This window comes from Cheilinus undulatus, linkage group 7 (genome assembly GCF_018320785.1).
Source record: "Cheilinus undulatus linkage group 7, ASM1832078v1, whole genome shotgun sequence".
Classification (NCBI taxonomy): Eukaryota; Metazoa; Chordata; class Actinopteri; order Labriformes; family Labridae; genus Cheilinus; species Cheilinus undulatus.
Genome location: NC_054871.1, coordinates 3,340,262 through 3,358,655, shown reverse-complemented (window position 1 = coordinate 3,358,655; position 18,394 = coordinate 3,340,262). Strand labels below are relative to the sequence as shown.

Genomic DNA, 18,394 nt, shown 5'->3' with positions numbered 1-18,394 from the left:
TTTTTTCCACTATATGTATATATACATAGATACAGTATATATATATATATATATATATACACATGGCTAAGCTACACAAAAACCAACACATTTGTTCCTGGGGACCAAAAAAGTCCCAATAACCAGGCAAATAGACTCATAATACTGTTTATGTATCATATCATAATCGCAAATTGCACATTATAACCAAACAGTGCAACACTGTACACTGCAAAAAAATCTATGTGAGTAAAATTTCTCTAATTTCAAGCCAAAAATATCTCATCGCTCTTTTTTCAATCCAAATTCATTTGAAATATTGTGAAAATAAGCATCTGATTGAACTATATAACTAAGAAAAATTAAGGCCTGTCTCACATTTAATAGGAGAAAATATATGGCAGTGAAAAGGGGAAAATTCTACCTTTTGAAACCTCTTTGAAATAAATTTGCGATCCAAATTTGTTTGTTAATCTTAATTCTAGACAATTTTTGTCCTTTAATAAACTAATATTTGAGTTTTTGCAGCGTAGGTGTGGACCAGGCCTCATTTATCTCATTAACCCGCAATAACAAAGCTGGGTTTTCATGATAATGTGTAAAATCTCAAGCTCTGTGGAAAATTACCATATTTTGAAGTTCTAATGAGGAAAGGTGTAAAATAAAACACATGCATGTCTTTCCAAGGCTTACATACTGAAATACACTATTTTGCCAAAAGTATTCACTCACCCATCCAAATAATTGAAATCAGGTGTTCCAATCAATTTCATGGCCACCAGTGTATAAAATCAGGTACCTATAGGCATGCCGACAGCAACTCAGCCACCAAGTGGTAGCCCACGTAAAATAACGGAGCGGGGTCAGCGGGTGCTGAGGCGCATAGTATGCAGAGGTGGCCAACCTTCTGCAGAGTCAGTGGCTACAGACCTCCAAACTTCATGTGGCCTTCAGATTAGCACAAGAGCAGTGGTAGAGAGCTTCATGGATGGGTTTCCATGGCCGAGCAGCTGCATCCAAGCCAGACATCACCAAGTGTAATGCAAAGCGTCGGATGCAGTGGTGTAAAGCACGCCACCACTGGACTCCAGAGCAGTGGAGACACCATCCCTGGAGTGATAAATCGCGCTTCTCCATCTGGCAATCTGATGGACGAGTCTGGGTTTGGCGGTTGCCAGGAGAACGGTACTTGTCTGACTGTATTGTGCCAAGTGTAAAGTTTGGTGGAGGGGGGATTATGGTGTGGGCTTGTTTTTCAGGAGCTGGGCTTGGCCCCTTAGTTCCAGTCAAAGGAACTCTGGACGCTTCAGCATACCAAGAGATTTTGGACAATTCCATGCTCCCAACTTTGTGTGAACAGTTTGGGGATGGCCCCTTCCTGTTCCAACATGACTGTGCACCAGTGCACAAAGAAAGGTCCATAAAGACATGGATGAGAGAGTTTGGTGTAGATCAGGTGTGTCCAACTCAAGGCCAGGGGACCAAATCTGGCCTGTGGTGCAGTTTTACCCAGCCCACCAGATCATATTTTTATTATCACTGGCCCACCAGTATGAGGTCTGCAGATTTCCTCCAGTATAAAAATGTGAACTTAACCAAGATGATTTATAACATCCTTGTTGAGTCAAAAATTAAGAAAAAGTAAACAGTAAAAATAATTTGATAAAAAGTGAGGAATGTGAGAAAGAACTTCCTGTTCACAGTTATGACCAAAAGTTACAGTTTTGACTTTTACTTTCACATTTTAACCTTTAAATCTTATTACTTCTACAAGTTATCTCATATTTTTACCTATTAGATTCATAATTTTAAATCCTATTTTGACTTTTTAAAATCATGATTTTGACTTTTATCTCACATTTTGTCTTTTTCCAACTCCTAACTTGACTTTTATGTCATTTTTTAACCTTAAGAACTCATGATTATTAATTTTATTTCATATTTTCACATTTGAAACTCATGGTTTTGATGTTTGCCTAATATTCTGACAGTTAAAAAATTCATGATTTTGAATTTTATCTCAGCTTTTGACTTTTAAAATTCATGGTTTCAGTATTCTATCTCATATTTTGCCTTTTAAAAACATTATTTTGACTTGAAATGTCATGTTTCTACCTTTTAAACTTACAAGTTTGACTTTTTATCTCAGATTTTGAGTTTTAACTTACCATGTCCACCTTTTAATAACAAAATGATTTATCATCAGTGCCAAGTTTCTACCCCCATAATTCATTCTGGTGAAAATAAGGTTGACATTTTATGGTTAAATGTTGACCCTGTTAGGCCCTCAGGTTACACCCCAGTTCAGAATCCGGCCCCTGCTGTGACTGAGTTTGACACCCCTGGTGTGGATGAACTTGACTGGCCCTGCACAGAGTCCTGACCTCAACCCCATAGAACACCTTTGGGATGAATCTGAGCGGAGACTGGGAGTCAGGCCTTCTCGTCCAACATCAGTGTGTGACCTCACAAATGTGCTTCTGGAAGATTGGTGAAAAATTCCCATAAACACACTCCTAAACCTTGTGGAAAGCCTTCCCAGAAGAGTTGAAGCTGTTATAGCTGCAAAGGGTGGACCGACATCATATTAAACCCTATGGATTAAGAATGGGATGTCATTTAAGTTCATATGCCAGTCAAGGCAGGTGAGCAAATACTTTTGGCAATATAGTGTATTTGCTTTGTCCTGCCTCTTTGTTCAATCATGTGTTTTGTTCCATTCAGAGTCAAATCTGCAACAGTTTTCATTAAAAACACTTAAGTGTTGGAATTTTTGGAGGTGGTTTCTCTTTAAGGAGATGGTGGTGGATCCTGACAATAGACCAGCTTAGAAATAAAGAAAACGTCTGGATTTACTAGACAAACAGTTGGACCTAATGAGCGAATTAAATACCAGACTACATACTAAACCCCTCTAAACCTTCCCTGCTATAGTGTTTGTGGTAATAACAGTACTTAAAGGCAGAGCAGAGAGCCAGACAGCTGTACCGCCGCCTCTCTGTCAGTCTGACAGCACTACTGTGAATATGTGCGCTGTTTGAAAAAACTCCACTTTGCCAAACTCCAAGTGCCATGATGACCCCTCAGCTCACAGCTGCATGCCGGGAAATGTAGTCCTCGTCACGCTCGATAAGCCCATTCCGCCATTGTATGTAAACTACATTTCCCAGCAGGCCTCGCGCGTTTTCTTCCTTCCCTCCTTCCTTCCTGCAGCCTCGGCCCTTCTGCCGTGAAAAAGGAAGATGAGAGTCCGCAGCGGAGCTCCGACACCGAGCCGAACCTGAGCACTCACAGCGGGATGGAGGCAGAGCACAGCCCGAGCTCCGCTGCTGCTCCCCGGCCTTGAACGAGTCACGTCCCCCGCTGGAGCCGCCGAGCCCGGAGGAGCGGCGGGTGGAGCTGCAGTCTGCCAAGCCGAGCCGAGCCAAGCCTTGCCGAGCCGTGCTGAACTGAGCAGAGCTGAGCCGAACCGTGGTGAGCTGCCGTCCTCTCCCGCCCCGATAACGATGCTGAGCTAGCTGCTGGACTGAAGCCTCGACTGAAACCACACCTATCTGTCCTGTCCACCTCTCAGGTGAGTCCTGCGGCTCACCTGAGCCTCACCTGGTCTCCTGGGACACACTGGCACGGATCAGGTCGGTGTCTTGGTGCCTTATCTGCGCCCTGGTCATGCTGTCAACCCGGGACAGGTGTTCTGCTGTCACCTGAGACCTGTCATGTAGACAGTAGGGCTGCCATGATGTCTGAATATTAAACTTTGATCATGGTTCCAGTTTTCAGACCAAGGCAACACGATTGAAAGGCATAGACATCCAATGATAGATATTTCTTTGTATCCAGACATAATAAATTGACAAGCCTTTTTTCAAAACTACTCACAAAGCTTTGTAACATCTGGAAAAGGGGTGGAGCTTAAGAGGAGAAAGGGAAACACTATCCTCAAAATACTGCCAAAACATGCGTAATATGGACGTCCTCTCTCTCTTTAGGTTGAACAAAGCAGTTCACTGTTGGAATGAAGCCTATGGGGGAGGGTTGAGAGCTGCAGTTCTTCCAATGTCCAGTAGAGGCTGTTGTCAGAAGCAGCTAAAGTCACAGTCACACCCATATTAAAATTAAAACAGATATAAACATGTTTACGGCCTGAATTAAAAAATAATTTAGACTGGAATAGTTCAGGTTTTTATGGGCACACGCTGTACAGGGGTGTAATGTTTTTATAACTTGCCTGTTTGGTTTCAAAAAAGTAACAAAAGCTGTCTTTGAAGCTGATCTGTGTTAGCGGCTATAATGACGAGGCGGTCACAGACCTACTTTTGCTTAACACAGGGTTATTCCTGGAACAGGCGGAGGGGGGACCAGTCTGATCATGTGCACTCCACACTTTCTAGGGGGGTCCAGGGCCATGCTAACCTGGCACAGATGGATTTGTTTCAGACATCTGTCTGGTAAAACTCCCATAGACGGTGTTTAGGAAAGGGCATAGCCTTTTAAAAAGACCTCAGAGGGTGATTGGATGAATGTTCTGTCAGTCACATCTTTATGGGCCAATCGGAGCAACAAAACATGACTATTAAACTCTCATCGATTCCAGTCGGGAGAAAGGTAGAACATCGTTTCCGCAAAGAAAACAGCTCACTGCTGTTCTCTGTTCTTCTTTTAACTAGGGATGGGACCGATCCGATCCAATATCGGTATCGGGTCCAATATGGACGTAATTAATAGATCAGATATCTGACTGACGGTGCCGATCCGAGTGACCAATCCAAATCCATCTTACAGTTGGCGGTAGACTATGAACGCACCACAGTCTAACACGAGACAGTCAGTGTGTAACTGAGCTAGTATTAGTTGGGGATGTTCTTTGCGGTATAATTACTTAGTAGATTAAACGTAAATCTATATTTAGAATAGTCAAAACTAGTCTAAAGATGAGAGAACACAAAGAAGAGTGGGTGTGACGTTAGCCTGATAATGGGTGGCGCTAGTATTGAGAGCTAGCGCGGCCTGCCTACGTTCCTCTTTGCAGATTAATGTTGTGCTTTGATATTTGGCCTCTTTTCACTTCGGGTGAGTAGTCATACGTGAGCTTAACCCTCGACAGCCCACATACCACTTTATTTCCACTTACTACTTTGGAAAACTGTCGTCCTGCGGTCTTCCTACTATTCGCCAACAGGTTAGCCACTGCGGAGATTCTCATTGTTTACATCCTGTGAAGGGTCAGTGAGGAAGGCTGCAGCCATTAACTGAAGCTACAGCGGTCTCTAGTGGCGGGAGGTTCATTAAATAGCATTATAGACAGGGATTTATAACTTACACTCAGTTGTAGTTGTTTTTGGATAATGTTGATATTTATTTTTTAGTTGTAGTTCAAATAAATTTGTTTGGAATACATTTAAATTCAATTCATTGTTTACCATTTTTTATTTATTTATTTATTTATTTATTTTGCTTTTTAATAAGAGGAGATGGGTGGTTTACTACAGCCTCATGTAGCCTCACACAGTATACCAACTACAATAATAATTGTGTATATATATATATATATATATATATATATATATATATATATATATATATATATATGTATAATCGGAATCAGTATCGGTATCGGCACATATTTATTGGAATCGGATCAGAACTGAAAAAAAGTGGATCGTGCATCCCTACTTTTAACAAAGAAATGTCGTAAGGTTCTGATAAAACTGGCACTATAGCAGCATCCACGCTAATCTCTTCCGCTATAATTGCACTGGCCTCTTGCTGCTGCTATCTTACGTCACGACTCCAAGTCGCCCGGATGTACTGCTACTTACTCCTGATTGGTCCTGCCGCTCTCTTACAGCACCCAGTCTGTTCAGACGGGAGTTTTGCAAGATGAATTTGCCAGTGAGAAATGTGGAAACAGACGAATCCATCTGCTTTGCAGGCTTAAGGCCATGCTCCCTGAGAAAAAAATACATTTTAAAGTCAGTAACATCAATGTAGTGCACTCTGAGAGCAAATTAAAGAGACTTTGTGCTCTTGTCTTACTTAAACAGAGATAGACTGACTCCAGTTTATTTCGAATTCCCAGCTGTTTCCTGGTCCAACCTCCTGATAGAAATTTGGGATCAAACCAGTTTTTTCCTCTTGAGTTTTTATAAAAATATTTAACCGATATGGTGAATTTCTGATCATGGAGGGTTTCTTTAAAAAAACTGTTATTAAAACCAGAAAAACTTTTTTTATACTCTTTCTTTCAAACCAGTACTAAAACCCTTACTTTTAACCTTTTATTAAAAAAAATCATAAGAACTGGTCAATGAGTTCATGTGACCTACATGACCATCTCTGCTTTTAACAGAAGCTAATTCTCACCAGAAAATTGTGCGTCGCAACCCTTTATTTTTTATCTTTATTCCCTAATTTACGCTGGAATTGTTTTTTATGCCTTTTATTAAATTATCTATTACTCATCTACTGTATAATATCATCTGTTTCAATAAAGTTTCTACAAGGATTACAGCATTAAGTGGAGAAGCACAAGTGCAGAGAAAGGAGCATGTTCGTCCTTAAGTTCTTAAAATCTGTATTTTTTTCTGTCTTTAGCTCTTACACATAGAGAGCAGAGTGTTTGCTGGTGACGTATGCTCCAGAGCTGTGTGTCTGTTGTGTGTGCAGCATGAAACCTCTTGCATGCATGCGTACAGTTTTGGCCTTATAAAAATGTAATTTTAAAAAGGGCAGTCAGACTGTGGCGGGGGAGATTAGTTTATGGCGAGGCACCACAGCCTTTATCATTAATGGGAAACGCTGAAAGTATTTATTTATTTCAGAAGACATCACTGCAAAGCCAAAAAGATCAGTGTGAATATTCATGAAACACCCTTATGAATTATCGTCTGATGGATTGGCTGTATGGTAAAAAAAAATCTAGGAATTTTGTGGTATTCTTTTCTTCCTCCTTTTTTTTTTTTTTTTTTTAAAGATTTATTTCTGGGCTTTTCGTGCCTTTATTACATAGAGGAGGACAGTGGAGAGTCGGAAATGGGAGAGAGATTGGGGAGAGACATGCAGTAAAGGGCAACAGGCCGGACTCAAACCTGGGCCGCCCGCGTACATGGGTAGAGCCTTAGACTGCTAGGCTGGAGCCCGACCGATTGATTGGCAGGCCGATGATAGCATATCACAGATCAATCAACATCGGCCAATATGTAGCCGATATATTAACCCCTAGAGCTCACGCAGCACAGCTCCGTTGTGCCTTTCTAATCATGTCTTCCAAACATTCGTAGCTCTTACTGAACATTTTCTAGTGAGCCCGGAACTTGGCTGACTTTCCGGAGTCTCTAAGGACAGTGTTGTCCTACAACAATACATGACACAATATATAAAAACGATAACTTTTGAACCGTAAGTCATAGAAACATACTCTTTTTTGAGTACGTTTGCTACCATCGATGTCTCCGTAGCTCTAAAGGACGCCGTTGTAGCGAGCCCAGAACTTTGGTGACTTTTTGGGGTCTTTGGAGATTGAATCCACAGCGTTACTTAAGCGTCTTTTTATCCATTTTTAATCCATTTTCGATCATGTACTTTGACTTTCTTCAGTGGGCAGCCATATTTGTTTTACATGCACAGCATTGTGGGAGTTGTAGTCGACCACTTGCGTCTCTATTGCTCAGAGGAGTAGAGAATAAACAACGATAAATGCAACTGTTAATTCACATGTCCACCATTATCTAAAATAGACTATTATACAGCGTTTAAAAGTTGTCTAAGTTGCATCTTTGTGAAATAAACAAAGATAATATAAATATAAGAATTTGTGTTCATGTACAGTATATATCCTGTGTATATCAATGTTCTTATTTCATATATTGGCCGATATATCGGATATTGTCCAGTATGTCGGATATCGGCTTTTTTTTAGCCCCCAGTATCAGTATCGGCATCGGCCCCAAAAATCCCATATCGGTCAGGCTCTACTATCTGTGCGCCCTTTTCTTGCCCTTGAGAAGTTCTCTGCAGCGATCCCCAGTCAGGGTTTTTCCTGCATATTAAATTATGAGGTGGCTGCCTACATAAAATTTCAGGTCGCCTCCAGCTGTCAAACCTCTGACGTCATGAAAACTAGGGATGCACGGTATTATCGGTCTGGTATTAATATCAGCAGATATTAGCTAAAAAAGGTAAATATTGGTATCGGCAGATTTCAAAATTTCTGCTGAAATTTTCTTAGGGCTGACAGCCTCAAGTCGATTGGTTGATTAATTGGTCGATGACCTCATGTCCAACCAAATTCCAATTGGTTGAACAATTGCACATGCTAATTTAATTGGAAGAATCCATTTTTTGCAGGGGTGAGAGGGGAGACGTCATGTGTTTTTATTTTTTTGGTTATGTGGTGTTACAAAACATAATTTACAAAAAAAAAAAACTATGAATATAACTATTCAAATACAATTTGCTCGTGCCTTTAAGGGTGATTAATTACAGGTTAAATACCCAGAAAGCCAAAACAACGTCACTAGGAACCTCCCACCTTAGAGGAGAGCCCGTGAAGCACGTTTATACTCCGTTTCCTGTTAATTGACAAAATGTTGAAAAAGTCAGCGATGTGGCAACATTTTGTTAAAAAGAATTATTATTTAATTACAACATAAGGTGGTTCTACTCCAAAAATCGTATGGTTTTTAAGTTCATTTTGGGTTCATTTTAAATTTTAAAACCTCCTTACTGCACTGACTACATTTTCTGTGCTAAGTTTGATGTAGAAATTACATTAAGGTTCTTTTTTTTTTTGGTCTGTCCCACGACTAATCGATTAACTGATGATCTGGTGTGATTTTAGTCGACCAAGTTTTTCTTTGGTTGACTACAGCCCTAATATTTACATCTGATTTTTTGCCTGAGCATATATCAACTGTAAAATTTGGCCATATATACTAATAAATTAGGGGAGTTTTAGGCTGAACCAGCAGGCCTATGTCAGTTTAGATCTTTTTCTTTATCTGTCCTCATCCTTTAAACTTTAAAGTGTGTTTTGAGGAAGAATGTTCCTTTGTGCATCCTCAAACATTAAATTGTGTTAAAAGGACTGAATATTAGGTTAAATAAAACAAATTTATTTATCAGTATCGGCTAAAATAAATCTGTAAATATTGGCAAAATCCAATATCGTCTATCCCTAGATTTAACAAAACAGCTACACTAATGAATCCACTAATACATGTGATCTGAAGGAGACTGAACTTTTTACTTTCTTCCGTTTCTTTCTCCGTAGTTAAGTTGCTGCTAAACTGGAGATAAACCGGAAGTCAGTGTATCTTTCAAAATACATTCAGGGGGAGACGGACTGTCCCTGCTGCACAGTTCTTTGACCTCTGTTGGGGATTTCAGACTGACTTATATGTAGTTTGTAATGCAAATGAAAAAATGTGCATTTTTTTTTGTTGCTAAAATACAAAAGCACAGAAATGGCAGCGTGACATACTTCAAGTCACCTGACTTTTACACGTCCTCGTGATGTGAATCTTGTGCATGCTTCTTGCCCCAGGACCCTGACATGAGACCAGAACCGCCTTGAGCCAAAGTCAGTTCCTAAGCAGACTCTGGTATAAGCCTCCCTACATTACATTATACATTACCTTGACCATATTTATCATGCAAACAACGCCTGATGTGCAGAGATGGAGTGAAAATAACAGTGCCCCCCCAGAGTTGACAAGGCCCCATGTGCTGTGTGTGGTCTGCTTATAGTTAGGACTGGGCCTGCGTGTGACTGCAGGAGCTGGTGGATTGAGCTCCCAACCTGAACTCTTGGTACTGAGCCACTGTTTCACATTGGGGCTTCTGTAGCTAGCCTCATGTGGACACTCAAGGAACTACAGCTTTTTACACTACACATCAGTTCCATAGGGGGAGTGATGTCCTATGGCTGCATTGTTCTTCAATGGCAGTGGTTCTCAAATGGTGTGGTAAGGCACACTTGTGTGCCTTGAGCCAAGTCTTGGTGTGCCGTAGGAATTTGTACACCCACATGTTATTACTACAACTATACAGTAACTTAAGTTCAGTCAGGACACCTTCGTCAAGAAACACAAATGATGTGTGGTTATGAATAGTTTTTTTTTATTAGCACTTATAAATTTGCAGTCATTCCTGTTTTTATATGACTGTTCTGGGATCCCCCGCTCTTCCTCGAGTCTACATGGAAAGCATCAATTAGGAACCCTACACATTCCTGCCTTTTCCTGTGCCTACAAGTGAAGCCTGGGGCAGGAAGAGAAGTTGCAAAAAAACAGAGCAGAACAGGCATAAATGACAACAGAATGATACTGATGAAGTCAGAGGTAGAATAAAGGAGGAGCTGGGGTGGAGGAGGGTTGTAAAAAGCAGCTTGCAAAGAGAGCAGCAGAGCATAGACAGGCTTTAGATATGGCAGCATGAGTATGATTTGCCAATAGCCTGCCTAGAGTGCATCAGCTTGCCATCAGCAGACGAGGATTTTCGCTAGTTCAGCTGATTTCACCTATATGGCAGCGCTTGACTCCACGGCCTGCCTGGACTAACAAAATACGCTCGATTTACTGTAACATGTAAGAGGGTATTTTGTAAAGATATGGTTGTGGTATGGCTTGATATTTTGTCTTGATCTTAGGTGTGCCTTGGGCAAAAAAAGATTGAAAACCACTCCCCTGTAAAGTATCATCCTTAACCCCTTTTTGATGATCTATTGAGCTTTGATTCTGTCTTGACAGCTTAAATGACCACTTGCATATTTCCACATCAAGATAGGATATTTATGTCCCTGTTACTCATCTGTTACCCTTGTGTGTGAAATGCACAGTTTGAGAAGTAATGCGAAGTTATTCCAGCCTGATAATGAAATGAATCCCCTCACTGGAACACCAGTATTACACTATTTTGAGACAACTTATGCCAAATCACATTAAACCCAAATCCACTTGTCTAAAGTTTGGTTCACCGGTTCTGTTCTGATCTGGTCTATGTCGTTGCAGTGTTGTGATGTGGTTCATGTTGTTTCAGTGTTCTGATCTGGTTAAGGTGGTTTTAATGTTCTGATCTATTCCATGTCGTTGCAGTGACCCTTCAGCATGGAGCGCTCCGGCAGCATCCAGCTTGACATCCCCGACTTCAGTAACTCAGTTCTGTCACACCTGAACCAGCTGCGAGTTCAGGGCCGGCTCTGTGACATTGTGGTCAACGTTCAGGGTCAGAGCTTCCGGGCACACAAGGTTGTCCTTGCCGCCAGCTCGCCATACTTCCGTGACCACATGTCTCTGAGCCAGATGAGCACCGTATCACTGACCGTCATCCGTAACCCATCGGTGTTTGAGCAGCTGCTGTCCTTCTGCTACACGGGTCGTCTCTGCCTGCAACTTGCTGACATCATCAGTTACCTGACTGCCGCCAGCTTCCTGCAAATGCAGCACATCATCGACCGCTGCACCCAGATCCTGGAGGGCATCCACCTGAAGATCAGTCTGGCTGACATGGAAGAGGAGCCATCGGAGGATGCAATACGAGTGACTAGGGGCAACCGCACCCTGGAGACGATTGTGCGAGCAGGTGGTCACCATGCCACCCTGCGGCTTCTTGGTCCCCGAGGAGCAGAGGCGTGTGAGGCTATCAGTCCTGTGGAGGAGCCCCTCAGCCCCCCACCCACTGTGGAGCACAGTGGACTGGAGGGTCCTGAGGCCACGGCCATCAGAGTGGGCAAAGAACCAATCCTTCGCATCAACCGGGCCGGTCAGTGGTACGTGGAAACGAGCAGTGAGCCAGAGCGGAGCGGCAGTGCGGAGGAGAGTGGGGGCATGGAGCGAGTTAGGATCAAGACGGAGAGGATGGAGGACTGGATCGGGGCAGGGGAGCACCAGGAGGAGGTCGGGGCAGGAGAAGAGGGGACCACCGTAATGATCGACACCTCAGGACGCAGCACGCTGGTGACGGGGCCAGTGAGTGCACTCGGAGCCCGGAGCAGTCAACCGTCCTCCAGCTTCAGTGAAACGGACAGGTGAGTCGACCAATGACAGGAAGTCATCCTGATGAAAGTTTGACACCTGGTGACAGTGTGTGTTACTATTGTGTGTTTATGAATGTGTGTAGGTTCAGTCCCACTGGCAGCGTGGTCGTCCTGGCGGAGCGTCAAAGAGCCAAGAGCGAGTCTCCCAGCAGGGCGGACGAGCTGAGACAGTCCAGCTCTCAGGTACTAAAAATCAGAACACAGTGGCTGTCTGTTAAGTATTGAAGTAAATCTGTGAGAATATTTAGAAGTTTATCCTGATGTGATGTTACTTGAAGGCATTGGTCACCCACATCTTCAGTGCACCTCCCAACCTTCACAGTGATCCTTAGAGTCTACTCTAGATTCTCTAGAGCAGCGGTTCTCAACTGGTAGAGTTAGGGGACCCAACATCAACTCCTCAAGGAGAATTGCGACCCAAATTTTGGAGATCTTATTGGTTAATCAGATGTATTTAATAAAAATAGTAGAGCCTGGGCTTACAACAGTACAAAAGGTGTAACAAAACAATGAAACAGGACAAAACATGCATGTTTTATAGATTCTCATAGACAATTTGGCGCAATTTTTTTTTCCCAGGCACACATCCACGACCCACTGAGAGGGCTTCATGACCCACTTTTGGGTCCCCACCCATTAGCTAAGAACCACTGCTCTAGAGCCTCCTTAAGGATCCCTAGAGCCTCATGTAGGACCCTTAATGCCTCCTTTAGGTTCCTTAGAGCCTCATTTTAGTTCCTAAGAGCCTCATTTAGGAACCTCAGAGCCTAATTTATGATCCTTAGAGCCTCATTTAGGATCCTTAGAGCCTCATTTTGGTTCCTGAGAGCCTCATTTAGGATCCTTAGAACCTAATTTATGATCCTTAGAGCCTCATTTAGGATCCTTAGAGCCCCCTTAAGGTTACGTAAAGCCTCTTTTGGATACTAACGATCCTAAAGTAGGTGCTAACGATTCTTAGCACCTACTTTAGGATTGTTAGCACCTCCGTTAGGATCCTTAGAGCCTACTTTAGGATCCTTAGCGATTCCTTTAGGACGCTTAGAGCCTACTTTAGGACCCCTAGAGACTCCTCTAGGATCCTTAGAGCCTCCTTTAGGTTTCTTAGAGACTCCCTTAAGGATGCTTAGAGCCTCATTTAGGATCCTTACAGCCTCCTTTTGGATCCATAGAGCCTACTGTAGGATCCTTACAGACTCCTTTAGGATCCTTACAGACTCCTTTAGGATGCTTAGAGCCTACTTTAGGATCCTTAGAGACTCCTCTAGGATCCTTAGACCCTCCTTTAAGATCCTTACAGCCTCCTTTAGGATGCTTAGAGCCTACTTTTGGATCCTTAGAGACTCCTCTAGGATCCTTAGACCCTCCTTTAGGATCCTTAGGGACTCCTTAAGGATGCTTAAAGCCTCCTTTAGGATCCTTAGAGCCTACTTTATGATCCTTAGAGGCTCCTTTAGAATCCCTAGAACCTACTTTATGATCCTTAGAGCCTCCTTTAGGATCCTTAGAACCTTCTTTAGAATCCTTAGACTCCTTAAGGATCCTTAGAGACTCCTTTAAGATGTTAAGAGCATACTTTAAGATCCTTAGAGCCTCCTTCAGGACCCTTTAAGCCTACTTTACTATCCTTAGAGACTCCTTTATGATCCTCAGAGCCTCCTTTATTAATTAAGATTGGCAAAAAGTGGATTAAAAGAGAAAAAATGGATTTACACATTGGCTTAAATTAGCAAAATGGGTAACAACGCAGAAAAACGTTGAACGTTGTTTAGTTGTTAAAAAAAAAGGTTAAAAGTGGAAAGTGGGAGAAAATGTGGAAAAATTAAGCAGAAAGGGTGATAAAAAACATTAATAAATGCAAAACAGACAGAAAAGTTGGTTAAAAGGGGTTGAAATCTGATCAATATGGGGTTAAAGTGGCATCAATGGATAAAAAGTGGCAAATTGGAATTAAAAAAGGGAAAAAAGGCCAACATAGTGACAAAAATAGGTTTAAAGTGGCAAATGGGTTTCAAAGTAACAAAATAGGCTAACTGTGGCGAAATAGGCAGAAAGGGAGTAAAAAAGATTTAAATAGTGACATATATAGGCTAAAAGTTGTCAAAAATGGGTAAAAAGTGACTAAAATTGGCAGAAAAAGTGGTTGAAAGGGATTATTTGTGGCACAAATGAATAATTTCAACACCAATAACAGCTCAACACGCTTTTCAGCTCCAAAATAAAGGAACTGTTAGCCAGGATGCTAGCACCAATGCTACTGATCCATAACACACATACATTAACACAGTGGTTCCCAAACTTTTTCTATCGGCCCCCCTCTGGCAGATGAAAATGTTTCAGGCTCTCCCAGCCCTCACCGTATGTATCCACATGTATAACATGTAAATGTATGAAAAACACACTGTTATTCCCCATTTTTTTTTTTTAGAATTTACCCTTACAGAAAACGTAAACATTTTGAGTTTTAAAAATCTAACTGAAGATGAACAATTCCCCCCATAAAATAAAAACTTAATGAACTTCTGTAAGATTTATACACCCAGTGTTGCAATAATTTCAGTGACAGCTGTGGGCTTATTTGTGCTACAGATCTTTTTGCATCTTGGACTTGAACTGCAAGAATATTGTTGAATCTGAGGAGACTTCAATAAACTGCTCCTCTTTCATAGGGCTGAAGTCATCAGCTGGTGCTGGTTAGCCTGGCCTTGCCGTGCCCCCCCCGTTATGACCCTGCACCCCCCTGGGGCACGGCCCGCGGCCCACTTTGGGAACCACTACAATAACATCATTTAGACATCAGAACTGGGAAGGGCACGATCACTTGGTTTGTCAGGGGCCCAGACATTTCTGTGGGTAGAGTTGCTAACATGGGCGATGATGAAAGTCATCTCAGACATACAGTAAAAGTTAAAAAAAAAACATTCTGGAATGTTTACACAATGTTTTCTCTTCATTGTGGCCTCAAATTTTGAAGTTTGAAGCCCCAACATGAACTAAAATTCAGACAAGACCAGCTGAAATAGGTAGAGGGGGCACTGATAAACCTTGAACTTGGTTAGTCATTGACCTATGCCACATTAGTTAGTCCCGGGCTTAGCATTTATCCAGAGATGAGATATCCAGTCTGTGCAGTTTTTTATGTCAGATATATGGTCTGTTCTGGGCTTGTCTGGATTGATGGTCTGTTCTGCCCTTCAGGGGGAGGAACATGCTGCGTTTGACATGGGGGGCTATGAAGACTACCTGAGGGAGCAGGTAGGAGACCGCTGGTTCCGCTATAACCCCAGGCTCACCTGCATCTACTGCTGCAAGTCCTTCAACCAGAAAGGAAGCCTGGACCGCCACATGCGCCTGCACATGGGGATCACACCGTTCGTCTGCCGCATCTGTGGGAAGAAGTACACCCGTAAGGACCAGCTGGAGTACCACATCCGCAAGCACACTGGCAACAAGCCCTTCCACTGCCACGTCTGCGGCAAGAGCTTCCCCTTCCAGGCCATCCTGAACCAGCACTTCCGCAAGAACCACCCGGGCTGCGCCCCCCAGGAGGCTCACAGCGCTTCCCCCGAGACCACCACCACCTCCATCACATCCAGGGGAGGCCCCAGTGATGAGGCTTCCCCCAGCCAGGAGGATCCTGAAGGTGGGGGCAGTGGAGCTGGAAGCAGCAGCGGTGGGGGCCAGTACAGCGAGGGTCCCCAGGCCTCGGTCTCCACCACGGGGCCTGATTGACCCCAAGAGGAGGAAATGTGAAGGGTTCGGGTGAGGGTAGGGGTAGGCAGACACGGAGGGCCCAGCTGACCCTGATGTCCCTGAACCAACAGGAAACTGAACCGAACAACCGAGCGAACACCTCAGAGTCCGAACTGAGATTTTCCCGCTTTAAACCGCATCTACCTTCACAAACCAAACGGAAACGATTAAGCTAAAAATGAAGAAATGCCACACACTCCAACAACCTCATACACCACACAGTGGTCCTCGTTTGCCTCCGTCAACTTTATGTTACAGATTTCTACTTTTATATTACAGCTTCTATTATTACAGGTTATTATTGCTACAGGTTATTATTACAGGTTCACAATGCAGCATCACAACAGTCTGTCTGGTGGAAACTTGCCAAACTACTCAGTGCCAGTTTTACACATCAATCCTTTATTTTTGCCTTGAGACAATCTGGAGCAGCGAGATTACCTACAATAATCCTGCGCGCTCTTTAAGTGCCATCGTGGCATGAAAAGATTTAGTTGCACAAAAAGGTTCAATGAGAAAACCACGACTGTTAGAGACCTGTTCCAGTGTGATCACAGCCTCGAAACTTTAGCGCCGTTAAACATACAGACTGAATTTCTGAACAGGTGTGGTAGACTCTCATTCCAGCGTAGATGATGGTCTCACACTTCACGCCTTCACACTACCTAAGTCTGTTCTAAATCCTCGAATTCAACAGAAGATACCTCTGAGTCCTGATCCCTCGGGTTCCCCAAATGGTTCATTTTCAACATCCTGGACCATCTGCATATATTTATCCTAGAGGGTGCCAAAACTATTACGCAGAGAATATTTCCTCTATGATTCGTAGAGACGGTACTGTGCAGAACTTTTAGGCATGTTTGGGCCAAAAACTGAGGCTGAGGTAAGGTGTAGATGTGGCGAGTAATGGGGCTTTTCCACAATGGCTTATGGTCGCACTGATCCAAACTGCACCAAGCAGTGCTGATTTACTTTTTCATAACCAGTTTGGCCGTGCCAGACTACACTGAGCCTCCAAGCGTGCTGTGGTGACATCACAGCAGTTTTTCATTATTTGGGGATGCGTTGCAGACGTGTTTAAGTAGCAACTGCTGCACTAAACTTTGAAATACCTCGGGACAGCAGCAGGGACAGGCGTGACAGCTAAACCAAACAGTGCATCTTCTTCTTCTGGCAAAACAAAACAGTGCTTACTGAAGCGCACCTACATCGACTCAAAACACTGCATCATCAGCTCTAGCTGCAAACTCAGACAGGTAGCTCGGTTGTGGTGGAAAAGCAAATCCCCTGCTCTACTGGGCTGCTGTGCCGAGTCAAATCAAATAGAGCCAAGCTACTCTATCTAGTGGAAAAGCCCCATAAGCCGCTTGAGGGCACCAATAGATGGGAAGGAGGATTTACGCTACCCCAGTCATCCTCTAGATGTCCTTGCATATTACCAGGGGCATGGGAAAATAATCTTTTGGAAAAAATAACAAAGCCCAGACCTTTATGACTGAGTAAGGGGTGGGTGTGGCGAGAGAGCACTGCCTAGGGTACCGTCCCCGCGGGGAGTAGGGTCCCTGGGGTATCACTAGGGGTGAAAAGGCCCTGATAAAAGAGATGCCATCGAGCTTGGCTTTGGCTGTTGAGTGACAGACTTGGATGTATTAAGCCTGACTCTCGCTACTGCCCACCCCTTTATCTCCAGCCCCAGTTGTGGCACATCGGTCTGGGATGAATCCTATATGCCTAAAACGTATGCACATGACTGTGTATCAGTTACATCCCCAAAATGTTGACCATCTTGAGCCCATGGTGACCTCTTAGATTTTGTAGTTTCTCCCATCTGAAGTTACTGAGGAAGTCGGGGTTCTGTTTATCTTCACACTAAATTAACATGATAGACAACATCTATAACTAAACTTTTGGAGCTTAGAAAGACATATTTCAGATATACTGTAAAAAATACACTAAAAATACACTAACCAGTAAGTTCAAATGTGATGTCAGTGTTTGAAATGTGTTCTCTGAATGGGAGCTCTCATTTAGGAAAAGAACTTGGTAATCTAACTGTGAGGCCGCCCTTCTATTGGAGCTCGAGTCGTGATGGCCTGCACTAGGGTTGTCATGATATCAGAATTTTACACTTAAATACAACTCTAGTAAAAATATAACAATGCTATTTCCTTAAGGTGCCTCAGTAACAAAAGCAGAAGTCCTAGAAACCCAATATTGAGTAATTTTCCTGGTTTTAAATCCTAAAAGCTGGAAGAAAACCTTCACACAGTCTAAAGTGTGCATAAACATTGGCAAGATCTAATGGAGTTGAGCTAAATTATGAATCCGTTTAAATTGTACTTTTATGTGACCTTGAGATATTGTCCTCACACTTAAAAAGACATGATCTTTCAGAATTTTCCCATTTCTGAGCTTGGCTGTTGTTCTTTTCCCAAATAGTATTTTCCCCCTCATAACTTTGATTTAAGCAGCTATATCCCAGTCGTTGCTATCTTTCAAGGCCCACTGAGCGACTGCTAGAGAGGGAAGGATTTCAAGGCAATTGTACCCAGGTAAAAGTGCAGTTATTTAGGTTAAAATCAGAGGTGGAAAGTAATGAATTACATTTACTCAAACTGCTGTGATAGA

The 18,394-nt window shown here is 42.8% G+C and overlaps 1 protein-coding gene across 1 annotated transcript; it reads left to right on the top strand.

Annotated features, from left to right (window-relative positions):
• Positions 1–3,199: 3,199 nt before the first annotated feature.
• On the top strand, positions 3,200–18,394 carry zbtb37 (zinc finger and BTB domain containing 37). The gene is made up of 4 exons (XM_041790789.1): positions 3,200–3,553; positions 11,073–12,004; positions 12,097–12,196; positions 15,212–18,394. The coding sequence occupies exons 2-4, from the start codon at positions 11,085–11,087 to the stop codon at positions 15,743–15,745; spliced, it is 1,554 nt and encodes a 517-aa protein (XP_041646723.1). The 5' UTR covers positions 3,200–3,553; positions 11,073–11,084; the 3' UTR covers positions 15,746–18,394.